The 23,311-nt window shown below is 40.7% G+C and overlaps 1 protein-coding gene across 1 annotated transcript in view; it reads left to right on the forward strand.

Moving 5' to 3' along the window:
• The window catches only part of LOC124613752 (centrosomal protein of 78 kDa-like), a 191,025-nt gene that overhangs the window by 16,988 nt on the left and 150,726 nt on the right, over positions 1-23,311 (forward strand). The window contains exon 2 of the mRNA XM_047142467.1: positions 8,499-8,745. Within this exon, the coding sequence (XP_046998423.1) occupies positions 8,499-8,745 (247 nt within the window). The remainder of the gene's footprint in view (positions 1-8,498; positions 8,746-23,311) is intronic.

A 23,311-nucleotide genomic window follows, 5' to 3' on the forward strand; every position in this document is an offset into this window, starting at 1 on the left:
AAGATTCTAATGCAATTTCTTAGCACAGGCCCCTCTCTTCCATACAAACCTTCGATGAGTTAAGCTTTGTACTTAAAGCTTTGTACTTACATATGCACTGTCTTGAAGAACTGCAGGGTATATCTCCTTTTCCATTATGAGAAGAAGCTGCACGTGTCAGTTTTTAAATTCCTTAAGCATTTTCCACTGCATACTAAAAAAGGAGAGGACTGAACTCTACGTAAATATTCTGCGAACTGTTCCATTACAGTACTAACAGTGTCATGTGTTGTCACTCTATGGGTACTTATTCAACGAGTCGCTCCCTGAGAAAGAGGGGAAAAAATGAAATTCATTCTTAGCTGTATTATAATATGATGGACATAAAAAAGGGGAAGTTTCTTACGACCGAGAGTCGTGCCACACCAATGTCATCAGACATTGACGTGTTAAAATCGAATGCTTGGCGCTAAATGGTCAAGAATTTGACGTACGCACCACTCGATTACTGCTTAACTCCTTTTCTTGTGATTTGCTAACATTCCACTCATCAAAACTCATTCGCGTTGTAAAGGGCCAACGGCTTCTCTTTTTATATTTGACGCCATACACGTACTACGTTCGAAGATTATTCGAAAGTACCGATATTGTTGAAAGGGAAGTCGATTTGCTAGTGCTATTTTATGATTTTCCTATCGACACACAGGTTTTAGGTTACGTGATATCAGTTACCAAAAGTTTCTCCTGATCTCTGCATTTTCACTCCCACGAATTTATACCGCAATGAAAATATAGTTACTTGAGTACTGTGAGAATAAACTGGACCATGGCTTCTAACAACTGAAAACTAGGTCTGAACACAGATTCTGAGACTTGTGTCCTCGCCGTTGTGAATTGTCAAAGGACTTGCAGCTGTTGGCAAGTAAATGCAAAGAAAGAAAGAAAGAGGTTCCGTAGCGATGATACAAGAAAGAGAGTACGATTGACGCAATAAAATCTAACAAGAGTGAAGCAAAAATAAATAAATAAATAAAAATAAAGTAGTAATAATAATTTTTAATTTAGCTAACTATGATTCCAAAACCTATGTGAAGACACATCTGAAGTTGCTGTCTATTGATTCATCTTATTTAGATGCGTGTAGTTGGGTAGTGTAGGCTATAGTTTGAGTCTCGCTCTTTATGACGACCATTTGTTGTTGTTGTTGTCTTCAGTCCTGAGACTGGTTTGATGCAGCTCTCCATGCTACTCTATCCTGTGCAAGCTTCTTCATCTCCCAGTACTTACTGCAACCTACGTCCTTCCGAATCTGCTTGGTGTATTCATCTCTTGGTCTCCTTCTACGATTTTTACCCTCCATGCTGCCCTCCAATGCTAAATTTGTGATACCTTGATGCCTCAGAACATGTCCTACCAATCGGTCCCTTCTTCTTGTCAAGTTGTGCCACAAACTCCTCTTCTCCCCAATTCTATTCAATACGTCCTCATTAGTTATGTGATCTACCCATCTAATCTTCAGCATTCTTCTGTAGCACCACATTCCGAAAGCTTCTATTCTCTTTTTGTCCAAACTATTTATTGTCCATGTTTCACTTTAAAAAGCAAAGTGCAACAGCTAGAAGTTGAGTTACAATCCTTAGACAGTCCAGTTATCTGCATCACAGAGCACTGGTGCAAAGTCAATGAAATTCAATACATAAATTTGCCCTCATATGTACTAGCTTGTTCTTATTGCAGAAACTCAATGAAAGGTGGAGGATCATGTATTTTTGTTAAGAGTGGTATTTCATTTAAAGTCAGGAATGATATTATCCTACTAAGTGTAGACAAGCATTTTGAAGTGTCAGCAGTAGAGATACCAGCTGTAGATATGCCCAAAAAACTAATTGTACTATGTGTATACCGTTCTCCCAGTGGTGATTTAGAAACATTCTTTTCAAAACTTATGCAAAGCCTAGAACAAGTGTCATCCCTGAAAAGTAATATACTCTTGTGTGGTGACTTAAACATTAACACAGCTAAGGCAGATGAAACCAGTAACACTTTTCTGAATATTCTGAATAGTTTTGGCATGTCCTCTTTAGTTAATTGTGCAACAAGAATAACCAAACACTCAACATCTACCATTGACCATGTAGCTACAGATATAGGTGGGGAAAACTGTGTCATAACTGTCAAAAATCTTGGACTGTCAGATCATTTATGCCAAATCATAAAAGTAAAAGCTTCTGTAGAAAAACCAGTAAACCTCCACATGTTTAAAAGAGTCTACTCAGACGCAGCAATACAAAAATTTTGCTTACAATTAAGACATGAAAGATGGGAAGAAGTATATTCAGAAAATAATGTGAATCAGAAATTCTCCAAATTCATGTCGGAGTTTAAGATAATATTCGAAGAAGCCTTCCCCAAAGCACTAAGTTCTACTGGAACATCCACCAAAAATAAGTGGATTACCACAGGAATTAGAAAATCTGCCCAAACTTTTAAATACCTAAACTCTATAAAAAACGACAACAGTGATCCAGATTTTCTTCATTACTACAGAAACTACAAAAAAATCTATAGGAAGGTGCTCAATGTTGCAAAAAAAAAAAAAAGGCCAATGATAGACTAATAAATCTAGCTAAAAATAAAAGTAAAGCTACATGGACTATAGTGAAACAAGAGACAGGAACAGCAACACAAAGGCAAATAAACACCCAAATCAGGAACAAAAAAACCTAACAAGTACCCCAAAAGAACTAGCAAACTTTGTTAATTCTTACTTTAGTAGTATAGCTACAAAGTTACAGGAAAATTTTTCAAAATCTCATAATCCACGAACACGGGAATATACATCAAATTCAATGGTATTGCTACCCACTACTGAGGAAGAAGTATGTAATGTGGTAAGGAAATTAAAGAGCAAAAATTCAGCAGGTTTAGATGAAATTCCAATGTCTGTGCTGAAAAAATGCATAAATAGTATCAAAGCCCCCCTAACCAATATCATAAATGAATCTTTCAAAGCCGGTTGTTTCCCTGATTATCTGAAACATGCAAAAATTTTACCTCTACACAAAAAAGATGATGTAGAAAACATTGAGAACTACAGGCCAATTGCCCTACTGTCATCATTTTCCAAAATAATAGAGTCCATAATGAAGAACAGACTTATGAGCTATCTAAACAAATACAACCTTCTTTCAAATGACCAATTTGGTTTCAGACCAGGCAGAGATACAGAAATGGCAATAGCACATTTCACTAAAGTGGTTCTAGAAGCACTGGATGAAGGCAACTATGTATCTGGCATATTCCTTGACCTGTCAAAGGCCTTTGATACAGTTGACCACCAGAATCTATTACTTAAGTTAGAAGCACTAGGAGTAAGAGGGGTAATCAACAAATGGTTCCATTCATACCTTAAAAATAGAGTACAGTGGGTAGAGATCTCGCATGTCTCCAGTAGATCAAAGTTCATAGAAAAACACCTGTCAGATCCACAGCATATTAATATTGGGGTCCCTCAGGGAAGTGTGCTGGGTCCGGTGTTGTTCTTGATTTATATAAATGACTTTCCACAATATATCCGACATGGAGAGAAGATATTGTTTGCCGATGACAGCAATATTATAATCACCAGTGAGACATCAGCACAAATGTTGGAAAATTGTAATGAATCACTGAAAGATGTCTACAAATGGTCTACAGAGAATAAAGTGACCTTAAATATTAAGAAAACAAATAGCATACGCTTTAGAATAAACAGAAAAAACAGTCCCCTAAAGTTAAAGCTACATAACACCTCTGTAGACGAAGTGCCCACCACAAAATTCCTAGGGTTGCATATTGACAGCCAGCTTAGGTGGAGTGAACATGTTAAAAAACTCACAAAAAAGATATCTACAACGTGTTACGCACTTAGAGTTCTCTCCTCAGTATGCAGCGATGAATGTCTAAGAACTGTATATTTTAGCTATGTACATTCAGTCATAAGCTATGGGATAATTTTCTGGGGAAATAATGTACTCAACTTACAAACAGTTTTTAAAGTGCAGAAGAGAGCAGTGAGAATTATAACTAAAAGCAGTAAGTGGGCTCACTGCAGAGAACTATTCAAAATACTTGGTATTCTAACTGTTCCCTGTTTATTTATGTTCCACACTATAGTATATATAAAGAAAAATATAGTGAATTATAGTACAAACAGCATTTTACACAGCTATAGCACAAGAACAAGCCACTGCCTTCATCTAGATAGGAGAAACAAGCATAAGACCCAAAAAAGTTTCTTGTATCAGGGTGTAAAATTGTATAACAAGCTGCCACAGGAAATCAAAGAAATTAACAGCATGTACTGTTTCAGAAAAACTCTTAAACTGTATTTTCAGGAACACTGTTTTTACACAGTAAGTGAATATTTAAATGTTTGAATGTAATTTAAGTGACATAAAGACATTGTATTGTATATTCTGTAAATGTATAACAAGCTGCACAGGACATCAAAGAAATTAACAACATGTACTGTTACAGAAAACCCTTAAACTATATTTTCAGGAACACTGTTTCTAAACAATAAGTGAATATTTAATTGTTTGAATGTAATTTAAGTGATAAATGTCATTGTATTTGTATACTCTGTAAATACATATAAAAGTGTCAATGTATCTGCAAAAATCACTGTATCCAAACTGACAACATCCATACATTGCAAAATGTCTACGGATGGCTAATCAAATAAATAAATAAATAAACTTCCATACATGGCTACACTCCATACAAATACTTTCAGAAACGACTTCCTGACACTTAAATCTATACTCGATGTTAACAAATTCCTCTTCTTCAGAAACGCTTTCCTTGCCATTGTCAGTCTACATTTTATATCTTCTCTACTTTGACTATCGTCAGTTATTTTGTTCCCCACATAGCAAAACTCCTTTACTACTTTAAGTGTCTCATTTCCTAATCTAATTCCCTCAGCATCACCCGACTTAATTCGACTACATTCCATTATCCTCGTTTTGCTTTTGTTGATGTTCATCTTATATCCTCCTTTCAAGACACTGTCCATTCCGTTCAACTGCTCTTCCAAATCCTTTGCTGTGTCTGTCAGAATTACAATGTCATCGGCGAACCTCAACGTTTTTATTTCTTCTCCATGGATTTTAATACCTACTCCGAATTTTTCTTTTGTTTCCTTCACTGCTTGCTCAACATACAGATTGAATAACATCGGGGACAGGCTACAACCCTGTCTCTCTCCCTTCCCAACCACTGCTTCCCTTTCATGCCCCTCGACTCTTATAACTGCCATCTGATTTCTGTACAAATTGTAAATAGCCTCTTGCTCCCCGTATTTTACCCCTGCCGCCTTTAGAATTTGAAAGAGAGTATTCCAGTTAACGTAGTCAAAAGCTTTATCGAAGTCTACAAATGCTAGAAACGTAGGTTTGCCTTTTCTTAATCTTTCTTCTAAGATAAGTCGTAAGGTTAGTATTGCCTCACGTGTTCCAACATTTCTACGGAATCCAAACTGATCTTCCCCGAGGTCTGCTTCTACCAGTTTTTCCATTCGTCTGTAAAGAATTCGCGTTAGTATTTTGCAGCTGTGACTTATTAAACTGATATTTCGGTAATTTTCACATCTGTCAACACCTGCTTTCATTGGGATTGGAATTATTATATTCTTCTTGAAGTCTGTGGGTATTTCGCCTGTCTCATACATCTTGCTCACCAGATGGTAGAGTTTTGTCATGACTGGCTCTTCAAGGCCATCAGTAGTTCTAATGGAATGTTGTCTACTCCCGGGGCCTTGTTTCAACTCAGGTCTTTCAGTGCTCTGTCAAAATCTTCACGCAGTATATTATCTCCCATTTCATCTTCATCTACATCCTCTTCCATTTCCATAATATTGTCCTCAAGTACATCGCCCTTGTATAAACCTTCTATATACTCCTTCCACCTTTCTGCCTTCACTTCTTTGCTTAGAACTGGGTTTCCATCTGAGCTCTTGATATTCATACAAGTGGCTCGCTTTTCTCCAAAGGTCTCTTTAATTTTCCCTTAGGCAGTATCTATCTTACCCCTAGTGAGATAAGCCTCTGCATCCTTACATTTGTCCTCTAGCCATGCCTTCTTAGCCATTTTGCACTTCCTGTCGATCTCATTTTTGAGACTTTTGTATTCCTTTTTGCTTGCTTCATTTACTGCGTTTTTATATTTTCTCCTTTCATCAGTTAAATTCAATATTTCTTCTGTTACTCAAGGATTTCTACTAGCCCTCATCTTTTTACCTACTTGATCCTCTGCTGCCTTCACTACTTCATCCCTCAGAGCTACCCATTCTTCTTCTACTGTATTTCTTTCCCCCATTCCTGTCAATTGTTCCCTTATGCTTTTCCTGAAATTCTGTACAACCCCTGGTTTAGTCAGTTTATCCAGTCCTATCTCCTTAAATTCCCACCTTTTTGCAGTTTCTTCAGTTTTAATGTACAGTTCATAACCAATAGATTGTGGTCAGAGTCCACATCTGCCCCTGGAAATGTCTTACAATTTAAAACCTGGTTCCTAAATCTCTGTCTTACCATTATATAATCTATCTGATGCCTTCTAGTATCTCCAGGATTCCTCCATGTATACAACCTTCTTTTATAATTCTTGAACCAAGTGTTAGCTATGATTAAGTTATGCTCTGTGCAAAATTCTACCAGGCGGCTTCCTCTTTCATTTCTCTCCCCCAATCCATATTCGCCCACTATGTTTCCTTCTCTCCCTTTTCCTACTCTCGAATTCCAGTCACCCATGACTATTAAATTTTCATCTCCCTTCACTACCTGAATAATTTCTTTTATCTCATCATACATTTCATCAATTTCTTCATCATCTGCAGAGCTATTTGGCATATAAACTTGTACTACTGTAGTAGGCATGGGCTTTGTGTCTATCTTGGCCACAATAATGCATTCACTATGCTGTTTGTAGTAGCTTACCCGCACCCCTATTTTTTTATTCATTATTAAACCTACTCCTGCATTACCCCTATTTGATTTTGTATTTATAACCCTGTATTCACCTGAACAAAAGTCTTGTTCCTCCAGCCACCGAACTTCACTAATTCCCACTATATCTAACTTCAACCTATCCATGTCCCTTTTTAAATTTTCTAACCTACCTGCCTGATTAAGCGATCTGACATTCCACGCTCCGATCCGTAGAACGCCAGTTTTCTTTCTCCGGATAACGGCGTCCCCTTGAGTAGTCCCCGCCTGGAGATCCGAATGGGGGACTATTTTACCTCCAGAATATTTTACCCAAGAGGACGCTACCATCATTTAACCATACAGTAAAGCTGCATGCCCTCGGGAAAAATTACTGCTGTAGTTTCCCCTTCCTTTCAGCCGTTCGCAGTACCAGCACAGCAAGGCCGTTTTGGTTAGTGTTACAAGGCCAGATCAGTCAGTCCATCCAGACTGTTGCCCTTGCAACTACTGAAAAGGGTGCTGCCCCTCTTCAGGAACCACATGTTTGTCTGGCCTCTCAACAGAAACCCCTCCGTTGTGGTTGCACATACGGTACGGCCATCTGTATCGCTGAGGCACGCAAGCCTCCCCACCAACGGCAAGGTCCATGGTTCATGGGGGTAGGACCATTAGTTACAACAAAATACCTCTTAGGACAGGGCAAAATATTTCCTCTAGAACAGTAGTCGATGGTCGGACGGAAATTTTAATTTGAATAATAAATATATTTTTGGATCATTAATGAGATGATTCTCAAGGATGTGGAATATGTAAAAACAAAACTACGGTTCGTTTACATTTTCAATGATGGAGCAACAACAAAGACAGTTAGTACCGTAGTTGTTAAAAGATGCTCCTTGTAACAGACCAGTATATTAAACTGTAGTGATTTTGATATTTCATCTGTGTAGTGGTCAGTTGAGTATAAAAAGTGGAAACCTTCAATAATTGCATATGGTGTCTGTTTGGCATTCGTTCTAAATTGTGTAATAATATGCACAGATCCCCCAGCTGTATATGCCCAGATCTGAGAGCAGCCATTTGCCATTCCTTGACTCTGTGCGCTACGATACCATACTGATGTATCTGTAAACAGTTTCATTTTTTCTCAGAATTTGTCTTCCTCTTGCCATTTTAAAAAATCGTTATATTTTCTGAAACCAGCATTTTTACCATATTTTGTTTATGTGTACCAGTATGTCCACTGTTATACGGATTTATTTTGGAAGTATTTTACTTTAACATTTCTTTGTACCCAACCACACTGATATCTTTCCACTTAGATCATCAATGAAATGCATGAAATCAGTTCTTCAGTGTATTTCACTGAAAAAATACAATGAGCATAGAAATAAATAGCCTACTGTATTGCATGTACCCACTTCAGTAATGTTAGCTTACTGGTTTCAACATTTCCTACCCAGACTTCCGTCTTCAAGTTACATGTTTTAAAAATAAATTAATCATAGTTCTTCAACAATCATATTTTTTGTTTTTTTCTTTTCTATGCAGAAAATGGTTGGCCCTGCCCCAGATAAAAAAATTTCTACTTCAAACTTCTTCTCTGTTTATGATGAGCTCTGTAGAAAGAGAAAGATGATGCCACTTCGTAATGTTAAGGAACATGCCTGGAGAAAGAGCATTGATTTTTATACTGATCGAATAAAGTGTGATGAATGGATTCCTATTATAGAGGCAATTGCCACTGACCGGTCATTGCATTATGTTGCTATAAGAAGTCGTTATGAGAAAAAGGGAGGTATGTATCTGTTGGATTAAATATTCACTTTAATTTTACATGACTTAAAAAGCTTTATCTTTCAGAAATTTAGTGTTCACAATTGTGGTTTCCTCATACCACATTTTCAATTGCTGCAGTTATTTAATAATGGAATAAAATATATGGAGTTGTGTTAACTTATACAACCCTTGTATTTATTTTTCCTGAATCCTACCCTTTCACTTCATTTCTTTTTTAATGTTTTCTTCCTTTTTTCATTTTGTCTGGTTGAAAATTATATCACAAGTTCTTTCTAAAATTTCCACAGACACAATAAAGATGTAATTCTTCACTGATTGACCGATATGATAACCTCTGGGATGAAATGTTTTGTGAATGATACTTCGTCCTTCTGTTGATCACATCATAGTTATCTAGAGTGTAGGCATTAGTTGCCACAATCTCAGTTATGCAACTAATCAAGTGAGGTACACTGCTGACTAGAAGTCTCACACTGGTATGAAGATTGTATCAATTTCTGATTAGTGCAAACATTCAGGAGATACATGGATGTGACTGATACATTGTCCCTCACTTGGTTGCAACTCACACAGCATGTTCTGTATCTGAATGCTTGTACTTAGAGGCAACTTATATCGCTGATTGTCATTATTATTTAATCGAGTCATAACAGTATCCATCTTACACTAGTGATATTGAAAGTTTCAAAAATAATTGGTGCACTAAAAAATAAAATATAGAGGGACTGGATGGCATATCAGAAAAAAATGGTAAAACACTATGCTAGATATCTTTCAAAGCCTCTGACATTCCTGATAAATTTTTGTAACAAAGGAAGGAGCACTCCCAAAATGTTTAAAAATGAATGAGGTAATGCCACTATTTGAAGGGGGAGGGAGGGGGGAGGGGCTCAAGGAAACTAAATACCTGTAAGAATCACAACTGTTCTGTCTAATATAGTAGAAGCAGTGGTTAAAGATAGAATTATAAACTTCATAGAGAAATAAAACATCATGAATGGAACAGACAGATTTAGAAAAGGAAGATCCATTAAGACTACGATATCATTGAGGCCCTGGGTCATCAAATGGAAGTATCTAGCGTGTACTTAAACCTTAAAGGCTGTTTATTATGTGTGTCTTACAATTCTTGTAGAAAAACTGGATTGCTATGGCTAAAGAGGAAAAGCTGCACATATCACAAAAACATTTCTTGAAAACGGACACTAGTGTGATGAAAAAAAGTCTACTATGACGTTCTGCAGGCAAAATGTGGAGTAGCTCAGGGTTCAGCTCTAGAACCTCTGTTCTTTTTCTTTTTTATAAGTTATATACTGACTGCAGTAAATGGAAATATGATTATGTACACTGATGATACAACTTTACTAATTTGTAGTGACTCAATAAAATATGTGGAAAGGAGAGGTAGTGATTACATGCACATGGCAGAGTGGTATTTTAGAGAAAATAATTTATTTATCAGCAGGAAGAAAACAGCGTGTGCAAAATTTGAAATGAACAGCCCAGATGACTTTATTCTGAGCATTGGGGATGTAGACTTACAAGAAGTGAACTGTAGTAGGTTTCTGGAAATAAAGATGGACAAATTTCTGACATGGTAAAACCACAGTGATAAGATCAGTTCAAACGCAAGTGCAAATATGTTCTTAATTTTTAAAAAAAAAAAAAAAAAAAAAAAAAAAAAAAAAAAAAAAAAAAAAAACGAAAATTACTATATGGCAGACATAGAAACCTTGCTGAAGTATACTATGGACTTATCTTCCCACACATTTTGTACTGTGTACCAATATGGGGAGGAGCAGCAGATTACACATTCAGAGAATTTTAAAACTTCAAAAGGAAGCTCAGATGCATAGCAAAACTTAACGCGAATCCTGCACAAACAAATTCAAAGAATATAAAATATTAATTGTGCCAAGTTTGTATATATGTGAGACAATACTTCTTTTGCTAGTAAGTTGCGAAATATCTTTTAACAGAGATGTTCATGACCACAACAAAAGAATTGGAGAAAATTACCAAATGTAGAGCAAAAGATTGAAAATGACAGATAGGCACTCTACGGATGCAGGAAGCTTATTTTATAACAGTGTCCCTTAGCATAAAGGAAAACAGGAAGGAACATATCATGTGGATGTCGGTATAAGGTGAAGCAGTACTTGTAAGCAAATCCATAGAACAGATGTAAATGTAAAGTTATAAATTGCGTAAAACCATTGCTTTTTCATGTGGAAGCAAATTTACTGAACAAAGGGAAAGTAAAACAAAGTGTAGTGCTGAAAATGCAGAAGAGAAGATATAGACTTAGTGTATTTGGTGCATATCGATTTAAATTAGTTTTCCGTGTGTATATATGTCTGAATATATTCTGTAGTATGGGTAAACCTACATGTTATTAAAAAAAAGTAGTTTTTGCAGTTTCAGGACTTTGTACAGGTTATTCTTCAGAATATGTCAGTTTACAAATTAAAAACTTGTGCCAACCACCAGCATTGAACATGTGTTCATCGACTTTGAGAAGGGCTACCTTTAATTCAGACCTGCAATCTTTGACTTAGTCTGGTATGAACGTCCATTGTATGTGCTCACTTGTAATGGTGTATGTCATTTATAGTAAAAAGTGTTATGTTCAGTTGTGTGTTGGTGATCTCTTCTGCCCAGAGATTCCATGTGGGAATAGGATTTGCCACACTGATAACCCCAGATGCCTTCCATTCAATCATGTTTTTATGATAAGCATTTATGGCTATGTGCCTAAACTTAAACAATGGACTGGCAACAGTTTTGTAACCCAAAGCCTACCATGGACACACAGAGAGTGTTTTTTGATAGTGATATTCCTTCTGTTCATCCTATACTGATCCTGCACTTGTGTATGCCTACCAGCTCGTCCATCTGTGAATGTAAACTCTAACCTCTCTGGCTCACAGACACCTTGGTGGGAACCACAAGCAGGACAATGTGTCCACTTCCACAGTGTGCCACAAAACCCGATTTCATCCCACACCAAATCAAGCAAGAGATGCCTTCAGCTTTCCTATGATCCTGCACTCATGTGTACCTAGCAGCTTGCATTCATCTGTGAATGTGAACTCTAACCTCTCTGGGTCACAGGAACCTTGGCAGGAACCACATGCAGGATAATGTGTCTGCTTCCACAGTGTGCCCAATACCCCAATATCATCCCATGCCAAATCAGGCAAGAGATGTCTTCAGCTTTCGCAGTGCTGCAGCAGCAGATATATGTACTGACCATGGATGCATCAACTGCATGCTCATCTGTGACAACCGTGTCTTGTACCATGTGCGGACAGAGCATCACTACCACAACCCCCACCCAGACTTCAGATGAGGTGCCACTTCCTGGGTCCATGCCACCTTCGCGGTCGAAAAACTGCTGCTCACCTCTTCGTGCGCTACTGCAGCAGGTGATTGTTGGATGTCTCCTGAAACTACCTTGCCTGCAGAACTCCAAAACATGGTTCCCCTTGGTCAATAACTTGTTGGATACTCACAAATTCTGAGTGACGATGTGTGATTCATGTGCCTGGTTAGCCACTTACATGAAGAACCAGACATCATCAGTGACCTGCTGCTAGATCCACCATGTCAATATGCTACACCATGGTCCTGTATTATTGAACGTCTATATGCCCTCTTGCCAAAGCTATTCACTACACCATTAATGACTTACATCTGCAGGAGCAGACCCTGTCTCAATTGTGGCACCATCTGTGCTCCCAAGCCACATCTGAAAAACTGCTAGACATTTGTGCTTTGAGTCCTTGGCTTGTTAAATTGCTGTCCAATCTTCAACTACGTCCCCTGTCTCACAAGTCTGCTGTTTCAGAAGAGAAACTCCATCTTGCAGACAGTATTAGCCAGCATCAAAAGCTTGTTCCCTCCGGCAGCTCACCCATGGATTCAGAGGTTGTAGTCCTCCTACCTCAGTCCAGATGCTTCTTTACCCTGCAATGGCTATGCGTGCGGCACACACTCTCAGCAGCTATGTCCAGTGCCAGCTGACGGTCAACTTCTGGCACCATATGTGCCTCCTGTGCCTGCTTCCCACTCTTCTCCTTAGGCTGAATGAGTACAAAGTGCATCAAACAGCTCGGGTGATACACAGCAGAGCCACATCTGCATACCCATTATGTTGGTACCATGTGACTTTCAGTGATACTGCATGGTCTTGTCATCCACTATGTGCATACCCAAACTCTGGTTGCGAGTCCATTTAGGGGCCACGACTCACGGCGTGTTGCCCGTCTGCTTAGTCATCCAATACAGTGAATGACCCTGCCTGCACTCTCCACTTTGTCATCGACACCAGGGCTGATACCAGCATCATTCCACCATCATGCACTCCTGCAAGTCTTCTTCCTGCATTGCTGTTCCTCCATGCAGCCACCAACTCCAACATACTTGTCCATGGCTCAGCAGATATTCGCCTGCAATGCATCCTGGATCTGGTATTCTGTTGGACCTTGCAGATCACTAATGGCGACTGCCCCATTCTCAGGATCAACTTCCTCAAACATTTCAGCCTCTTGCCGGACCTCCAATCAGCTACTCTGCTTCTCCATGCACCTCTTGCATTCCAGGTACCTTTGTCATCTTGCCCTTTACACCACCTCTCAGAACTTTGCACTTGTCTGTGCTACCTCGAAGTACTCATGTTTGACAGCAGATCTTTTCAGTTTGCTGACCCAGCTTTCGACTTACCGCCCACAGTTTTCTGACCTCCATGCCAACAACAACAACAACAACAACAACAACCTCATTCTGGGAACAACAACAACACCAACAACCTGCATCATCTGATTTCCAATGCGTCAGCCAACTTTGCGCATGCTATCCACATGGTCACCGACCTCACCACATTACAGCCACACACGTCACTAAGGCTCCTGCCCTGCCTGTGCCTCCACCTTAACCACAGTCTCAACAAGTCAGTGGCAATCAAACTTACAGCATTTTGTGTATCTTACCTTTGTCGACGAGTGTTGTTACGTTTGTACACATTCCATTATAGGTAATGTTACTAATGGTACCCGCCATAGGCTAGTTAGTACTGAGGCCCCTTTCCTCTCCCTGTCCAGTATAAGGCTCGCCCCCTCTGCGCCACCAAACTGCGCACACTAAGGCTGCAACACAGGACCTGTTTGATTCTGGGATTGTGTAATAGTCGTCTCTTATACATCTTATGCCTAAAAAAGATGGTTCTTTCTGCTTGTGTGGGGCCTACCGCAAACTCAATGCTTGGATGATCCTTGACAATTATCTGATTTCACACATCTAGGATTTTGCCCAACATCTGCAAAGTGCACAGATTTTCAGTGTTATTGACTGCTGAAAGGGTTATCATCAACCCCCTATGCACAATATATCTGGAACCACTATTATTACATCGTTTGGATTATTTGAATACGGCTACATGCCTTAAGGTCTTAAAAATGGCACACAGATGTAGCAACGATTTATTGACTCAGTCTTGTTCCCTTTCCCTTTCTACTATGCTCACCCTGAAGATATTCTCATCCACCTCTTCTGCTGAAGAACATGATTTCGATTTATCTCGAGTTCTCAAAACATTCGTCAACAATGGCTTTAAGATAAACCATGATAAATGTCAGTTATGTGCTACCAGTGTCACTTTCCTGGGCCATACCATCTCCACTGATGATATTCACCCTGAGTCCAATCACATCACATTCCTCTAGATTTGCAGTTACCCAAAATATTTCATGACCTCCATCATTTGCTAGGAATGGTCAGTTTTTTTCCAATGGCACATCCCTCACGCTGTGTCCCTCAAGCCCCTCTGACATGTGCCTTGGCAGGAAAATACACTTCCAGTGTCGGTAAAGCACTATGGTCTGATGAGACGCAGCGCACTTAAAAGAGCACTGGCCAATACTGCCACACTCATACACTCCATTAGTGACATGCACATTTCTATTAATACAGATGTGAGCGAGTCTTCGATTAGTGCCATCCTGCAACAGCACATGAATGACTCGACACACCCTCTTCATTTCTTTCCCAAAAACTTACCACCTCACAACATAAGTGGTGAGCCCTTGATAGGGAACTTTTGGCAATATACGAGGCGGTCCACCCCTTCTGCAAGAACATAGAAGGCTGGTATGTAACTATACATACAGATCACAAACCACTCACTGATACCATCCATAATTCTGCTAATGATTTGATTGCTGCCCCACTGCTTTCATCACATATACCTCATTTGCCAGTAAACCACTGATTTTTGTTATACAAAAGGAACTGAGAATGTTGTCGCTGACTACATGTCTCGTGTACACACTATCTCTTCAACACTATATCTTCACTGTTGGACTTGGACTAACTTGCATGGGTCCAATAGGATGACCCCAGTATAGATCATTTACTATGAGATAATGATATCTCATTGGTTATTGAGCTACGATGTCCATCTGGCTCTTCAAACATGGTACTATGTGACACTTCCACAGGTAGTCTCCACCCCCTCATCCCCATCCCCCTACACCAGAAAGTCTTCTCGGTGATCCACGACATTGCGCATCCAGGTATTAAGGCTGTTGCATGCATTGTTACCAAATGTTTAGTTTAGATAGGCATTAAGTCAAAGTGTCTCATCTGGACATGCACATGCCTCCTATTCCAACGCAGTAAAGTCGGACGCCATTCCCACCCTTCTCTGGGTCAGTTAAATATCCATAAAGGGCAGTTTTGACACAGTATCTCAACCTCATTGGTCCTCTCCCTCCTCAGTGGGTTGCTGATACTTTCTGTCCATTATTGACTGTGTCACCAGGTGGGCCAAAGCTGTTTCAAGCCTGCTCATTATTGGAGATATTGTTGCTCAGGCATTTGTCACCTTTTGGATTCCTTACTTCAGTTTCCCCTCTTCTATTACTACTTATCAGGGATGACAGTTTGGATCTATCCTTTTCACCAGGCTGTGCAACTTGTGCAGTGCCAATAAATTCACACTACTGTCAAAGAAAATGTTTGCACATGAGTTTTCAGTAGCATCACATGCTCTCTCTTTCCATATGAGAGCAGTCATTGTTGCAAAATATGTCAGCAAAAGCAATCACTTCACTAGCAGCTGGGAGCCTGGGCCCTGCAGTCTAATGGGCTGGTTGAGTTCTGGCAACCGATCCTTCAGGCAGCGCTCATGTCATTCTATTTCCTGGTCCTATGCTCTCTTCTGGATCCTGCTTGGAATGGCATTTAGGGTGGACTTATGGACATCCCTGGCTCACATACGTTATAGCGAACCCTTGAGCTTGCCTGCTGAATTTGTCGAAGACTCTGAGCCTCCACTCTGTTCTGAGCTCTCAACTTTGGTCGAGCGTGACCGCATTCACTCACATTGCTCACATCTGCACCCCATCTCTGTGTGCCCACACTGCCTCGTGTCTTTATTCATAAAACTTTAGAGCACTGTGACTATGTAATACTCCTTGATGACACCATGCAGTCAGCTCTCCAACTGCCTTATTCGGGACCTCACAAAGTGCCCTGTTGCTCCACCTGAAACTTTGACATCCTCGTTCATGATAAGCTGCAAACCATTTCCATCAACATATTCAAGCCAGTTTGGATGCTTCATGATGATCTTCCCACTACCAATACCTGACTGATGAGTTTGCTCCTGTTCCCTCCTTGCTGTCTACCTCTCACATTTGATCCATGTGATTCATGTGTTCTGAGTGCTTTGGGTACTGCATTTGACAGTTTTTCCCCCAACACGGTCTCCACAAGCACTTTTCTTTAGCTTTCCACATTTCCCACTCTCTCCTACATTCCACACTTCTATGTTGACATCTGTTCTCTGTTGGTCGATGACATCTTCTTGCAGTTATGTGACAGTACTCTCTTTGTGCTTCACTCACCTCCTTGTACGCGCGATGACTCCACGCATCATGTCACACTCCTGCACACTTTCAACATTCCTCCTAATGCGGAAGAAAATAATATCATCGCCTTGATCGATGACCTCAACAGCCTTACCATCTGCATGTCTTTTGCCGCTCACGCAGCTGCCACAGTGTGGAACCAATCGATTCCCATCTCCTGCACTGGTCCCCCACTCCGCTCTCTGACATATCATGAAAACTACACTCAGGCTGGTGAAACATGTCACTTGATACCTCATGTGTAGTTGGCCACAATACGATTACGAGGTTGCAATAGCTGCCACTGCACACACCCACAGCTCCGAAGTGTTTTGTAAATGTAAGCTACAGTCAACATATATTTAAACTGTAGCATGATAATGTGTACATAAGTACAACAAAGTATTTTTTTCTAACAGTGGACGCAACAACATTGGAGAAAAAGCATTTTGATAGTACATGAAGCCAGGAAATAAACGACACGTGAAGTTAATGGCAATGTCTATGAGAGGTCATTCCAAATTGTTACTGTAAATATGTGCATATAAAATGTCATATAATAATGTAAACCTAAACATAGCAAAGAACATGCTGTCCACATTCTTAGAACAAAATAAAGCAAAAGATGCATAGCCTACTTGGTTGCAGAGAGAAAGAATTAATTCTGTATGCATTTTCACTCACCAACTTACAATGTCAGTGGCGCAATTCCAATCAGTTCTCTTTCACTATCACCAGAATCAGCACCAAAATTGTCATCAGCTGTTCTCCAGGCTGTCCAATACATCCGTCGCCATCAGCGTATACAGTATATTATATGCTCAGATTCGCTCAGCTCTCTCCTCAGTCTCGTAGCTCTTTACCCTGTCTACCCTCTGGTCCACCGGATTCAGGACTGCCTCCACTTGGGGGGTGTCTCTGTGGCATTCCTCTGGATCCCAGGACATGTTGTTATCCGTGGGAACGAGGTGGCCGATATAGCGGCCAAGGCTGCTGTCTCTCTTCCTCAGCCTGCTGTTCGCAGATGTACAGAGTGTTTTACGTCGTCGTGTTGCTCGTCGTTTATGGCACACACATTGGTCTACACTTCCCAATAATAAATTGCGGGACATGAAAGCTCTTCCCTGTGCTTGGGCCTCTTTCTCTTGAACTCATCGTCGGGAGAAGGTAATTTTAACTAGACTCTGGATAGGCCACTGTCTTTTTAGCCATCGACATCTTTTAAGTGGTGATCCTCCCCCTCTTTGTCCCCACTGCTCTCAACTGTGGACAGCGAGACACCTTTTACTTCAGTGCCCCTATTTTCCGCTACGCACCTGTTTACAGCTGTCGCCGGATATATCTTCCATTTTAGCAGATGACACATGCTCAGCCGATCGCGTCCTCGGGTTTATCAGTGTCAGTGAGATGACATCGGTCATTTGAAGCTCTTTTTGGGGAAAACAACCCCCCCCCCCCCTTCTATAGTGGTTTTCTAATCTTTCCTTCTTTTTGAGTTTCGCTCCCATTGCTGCTGATTTCCAAATTGTTTCCTCTTTTTTTTTTTTTTTTTTTTTTTTTTTTTTTTTTTTTTTAAAAAGCCCCAGAGTGGGCGCTAATGACTGTAGCAGTTTTTTGCCCTAAAACCATTAAAAAAGTCAAGAGAAATTATTAATTGTTTGTTCTCATTTATAATTCTGTCTTTAGTGTGTGCTTCTTTTATGAATGTACCAAATGGTCTACTTTCTTCCTCAATGAGGTGGCGTCTACAGTAGCAAGACCTTCATGTAGCAGCCTTTCCACTTCTGTTATTGTAAAATCCTTGTTGATATTTCAAATATAGGCCTTGATATCACTCCAAACCAATTCATATGGGTTAAAATTGCAGTGATAAGGTGGTAGTCTAATTACCGTACGATCTTGTTCCCTTGGCATCACAGCTTATTTTGTTTTACAAAAGAATATAACAGGAGCTTTGTTGTGCTCATGTTCGCAGCAATGTCTCTCGTTTGCAACCACTGCATAGTTTCTTTGTGGTCACTGATTGTTGGAGTTTTGTCTAAAATCACAGAACGGTAAGATGCATTATCTGTTACAGACACTGTCGGAACACTAAACTGGAGCAACAAATCTTTAAACCATTGCAGAAACTGTGGGTGATCCATATTTTCATGATAGGCACAGGTTTTTCTCGGTTAAAAAACTACAAGTCCTTCATGCACAAAACATTTTGAAGAACCTGCATGAGCCACACTTAATTGGGATGCTTTTCCTGTTGGCTGATGACCACTGCTATTCAGATTATTGTCTGTCCAACATATATTAACTGATTCTCCAATGTTGACCCAGGTTTCGTCTAACCCTATAATTGGACATATATCCTTTCCTACAATTTTATGTAAAAAAACACCACGAGCTGCAACGACATGAGCTTTTTCAACTAACAGTTTTCGTCCATGTAACTTTTTATAGCAGACACCTATATTTTTTACCATTATTTTTAAGTGATTTTTTCTCCACAGGGCTTCTCTTGCACCTTTACCTTTTCGAAAGCCGAACCTGGTCATCCTCTTAACAGATCCTCAGTTTCCTTTTCCATCTTCCGCATATTACTCATGTCAGGAACTTGGATGCATGAGCTGCTAAGCTGATTATGTGATAGTTCTCGCATTTGTCTGATTTTGCTATCTTTGGGGTGGGTGGATTATATTTTTCCAGAAGTCTGATGGTATGTCTCCAGTCTTACAGATTCTACACACCAACTTGAATGATCATTTGGCTGCCATTTACTCCATTGATTTTAGAATTTCCAAAGGAATGTTGTCTATGACTTTCACCTTATTTGATTTCCAGAGTTTATCAACTCTGGATCTCCTATGTCTTCCATATTGACTCTTATTCCTTCAGGATAGTCTTTTCACTTATCCACTTTCTCCTTTGCAGTTAAGTGTGGAATTCCTCTTGAACTCAAAATGTTGATGCAATGTACTCTTCATTTCACTGAAGGTTGTTTTCAACATTGTACTGAATCAGTCCTCCAACAATCATTTCTTTTTCTGTTTCTTTGCATTTTTCCTGCAGCCATTTTTGCCATGGCTTTCCTGCTCTTCTTATTTATTTAATTCCTAAGTGACTTTACATTCCTGTATTCCTGGCTTTTCCTGAACATTTTTGTACTTCCATTATTCATGAATCATTTGAAGCATTTCTTCTGCTACCCAAGGTTTCTTCACAGCTACCTTTCTTGTACCTATATCTGACTGTCCAGCTTCTGAGAGGGACCCTGTTAGAGATGTCAAGTGAACTGTGTATCACAACAGTCATGTCATGTCATAGCAGTCATTGTAGTCTCTGATTGCTTGAGCTATTACTTTGTTTCATACTGTTACATAATTGTATAAAGTGAAAGACAGAGAGAGACTGTGCTTGTTGAGTATGAATGCAGGCAGAATGGGCTGCAATCTGCAAACAGCTAAAGCACTGTTTGCAACGATGCTCAGGCTTCAGGCTGCTACCTTGGGCTGTTCCAATGTTGGGGCACCTTGGGTAAAGGCTGTGCATCTGTAGGTTCATCTGCAATCCCTGATGCCATTGTAGCTCTCAGTGCACATAACATGACTAATTTGTCCTCAAGTAAGGATATATTGTGAACAGTTATAGGCACTGAACCTCTGTGCAGTAGGCGTGCTAGTTACTGGGTGGAGACCAAAATGAAATTTTCACTTTGCAGCAAAGTGTGCACTGATATAAATCTTCTGGCAGGTTAAAACTGTGTTCTGTACCAAGACTCAAACTTGGGACATTTGCCTTTTGTGGACAAGTGCACTACCGACAGAGCTACTGGAGCACAACTCACGATCCATCGTCATAGCTAAATTTCCACCAGTGCCTCATATCCTGAGGAGAAAGGATCATTGCCATAAAAGTATGTCCACACAATGCTGCTTTTGTTGTGCACAATTGCAGGCAAACAGGAATAAAAGAGCCTGCACAAAAATTTGCGGAAAGAGCATGTGTACGAAGGGGGTTCTTGTGTCTGCATGGTGCCTCACAGTGCAAGCAATCTTCTGTGGATCCCCTTCCTTGCTTGGGTGTTTGTCCTGCTTTTCTTCTGATGAAAACATGACAGAAAAAAAACACAAAGAGGATAGCTAAAGGAGTATCTAAATAACAAAGATAGAGAGAAGAAATAGAAAAGAAGAAGGCTGAAGAATGCCAGAGTAAAATTACACTTATGAATTTGAGGAAAAATAAAAGTCGTTTTGTCTTCTGTGAGTTAAGTAAACTAGGCTGTCATCTGTTATGTACACTATTGTAAATTGGAAAAAGAACACCAAGAATTCAAAGGGAAATTTTACTGTCACACTCGTGAGGACTTATGCAGAAAACAATCACTCCAACAGAACCACATGTATCTGAATAGTTGACAGAGCATGTGAAATGTCAGTGCTAGTACCCAGTATAATCTCCTTTTGCAGCAATGCAGACTTCAATTGCCCAATGGAGACAATCTTAGAGGCAATGACTGTAGTCTTGTGGAATGGCCTGCCATGCAATTTCCACCTGGTGCCTCAGCTGAGCCGATCTGCTGTTGGTCTTGCAGACCATGCAAGATCAGTTCCAAACATGCTGAATGGTGGACAGATCTGGGGATCATGATGGCCAGAGTAGTTGGCATACACCTTGGAGAGCACATTGGATGGCACTGGATGTGTATGGTCATGCAATGTCTTGTTAGAAAAGCACATCGCCTTGTTGATGCACAAATGGTATCACGCCAGGTTGAGTGATGTTTTATGTGTACGTTTCCTGTACGATCACCAGAGAAGAACAGCAATTGTAAGTAATGGCTCCCAACACCATGATGCCAGGTGTTGGCCCTGTGTGCCTCTGTCATAAACACTCCAGATGTTAATGTTCACCTGCATGACACCGCATACGTATATAACTACCATTAACACTGAGGCAGAAGCGACTCACCCTTCACTCACCCTTCACAACCTTTCCAGCAAACCTCAACCTCCTCTCATTGCACACAAACCCAGTCTCTCCCATCTACTCAATCTCCCACTTCCAGCTCCACTCCCTCCAAAACCTCAAAATTCCGATCAACACAATCTGGAACCACAACACCCTAATTCAGTAGTTAACCTTTCCTCCAAACCTCTCTCCCAATCCGAAACCTCTGTCCTATCCAAAGGCCTCACCTTCAGCCCCACTCCCAGATTCAACCAAACAGCCCTCGTCAAAGATTTACTGTCCTACACTCATACTCTCTGCTGGAAATATCACTTTGCCACGAAGAAAAATGATCCTAATCCTACTCCTAATGATCCAACTCCCCAAGACACCATCCAAATTGAACCCTGCCTGGAACAGTTCCATCCTCCGTCACAGCGGGACCCACCTCCTCTTCCTCAAAATCACCCTCTCCAAACTTTCCAGGAATTTCTGACTTCCAGCCTTGCATCTCAATCCTTCTTAAAAAACCTTAATCCTACACCCAACATCACCACTGCTGAAGCCCAGGCTATCCATGATCTGAAAGCTGACCGATCCATCGTCATTCTTCCGGCGGACAAGGGCTCCACGACCGTGGTACTTGATCGTCGGGAGTACGTGGCTGAGGGACTGCGTCAGCTTTCAGACAACACCACATACAAAGTTTGCCAAGGTAACCCCATTCCCGATGTCCAGGCGGAGCTTCAAGGAATCCTCAGAACCTTAGGCCCCCTGCAAAACCTTTCACCTGACTCCATCAACCTCCTGACCCCACCGACACCCCGCACCCCTACCTTCTACCTTCTTCCTAAAATCCACAAACCCAATCATCCCGGCCGCCCCATTGTAGCTGGTTACCAAGCCCCCACAGAACGTATCTCTGCCTACGTAGATCAACACCTTCAACCCATTACATGTAGTCTCCCATCCTTCATCAAAGACACCAACCACTTCCTTGAACGCCTGGAATCCTTACCCAATCTGTTACCCCCGGAAACCATCCTTGTAACCATTGATGCCACTTCCTTATACACAAATATTCCGCACGTCCAGGGCCTCGCTGCGATGGAGCATTTCCTTTCACGCCGATCACCTGCCACCCTACCTATAACCTTTTTCCTCATTACCTTAGCAAGCTTCATCCTGACCCACAACTTCTTCACTTTTGAAGGCCAGACATACCAACAATTAAAGGGAACAGCCATGGGTACCAGGATGGACCTCTCGTACGCCAACCTATTCATGGGTCGCTTAGACTAAGCCTTCTTGGTTACCCAGGTCTGCCAACCCAAAGTTTGGTACAGATTTATTGATGACATCTTCATGATCTGGACTCACAGTGAAGAAGAACTCCAGAATTTCCTCTCCAACCTCAACTCCTTTGGTTCCATCAGATTCACCTGGTCCTACTCCAAATCCCATGCCACTTTCCTTGATGTTGACCTCCACCTGTCCAATGGCCAGCTTCACACGACTGTCCACATCAAACCCACCAACAAGCAACAGTACCTCCATTACGACAGCTGCCACCCATTCCACATCAAACGGTCCCTTCCCTACAGCCTAGATCTTCATGGCAAACGAATCTGCTCCAGTCCGGAATCCCTGAAGCATTACACCAACAACCTGACAACAGCTTTCGCATCCCACAACTACCCTCCCGACCTGGTACAG

This window comes from Schistocerca americana, chromosome 4 (assembly GCF_021461395.2).
Source record: "Schistocerca americana isolate TAMUIC-IGC-003095 chromosome 4, iqSchAmer2.1, whole genome shotgun sequence".
NCBI classification, from domain to species: domain Eukaryota; kingdom Metazoa; phylum Arthropoda; class Insecta; order Orthoptera; family Acrididae; genus Schistocerca; species Schistocerca americana.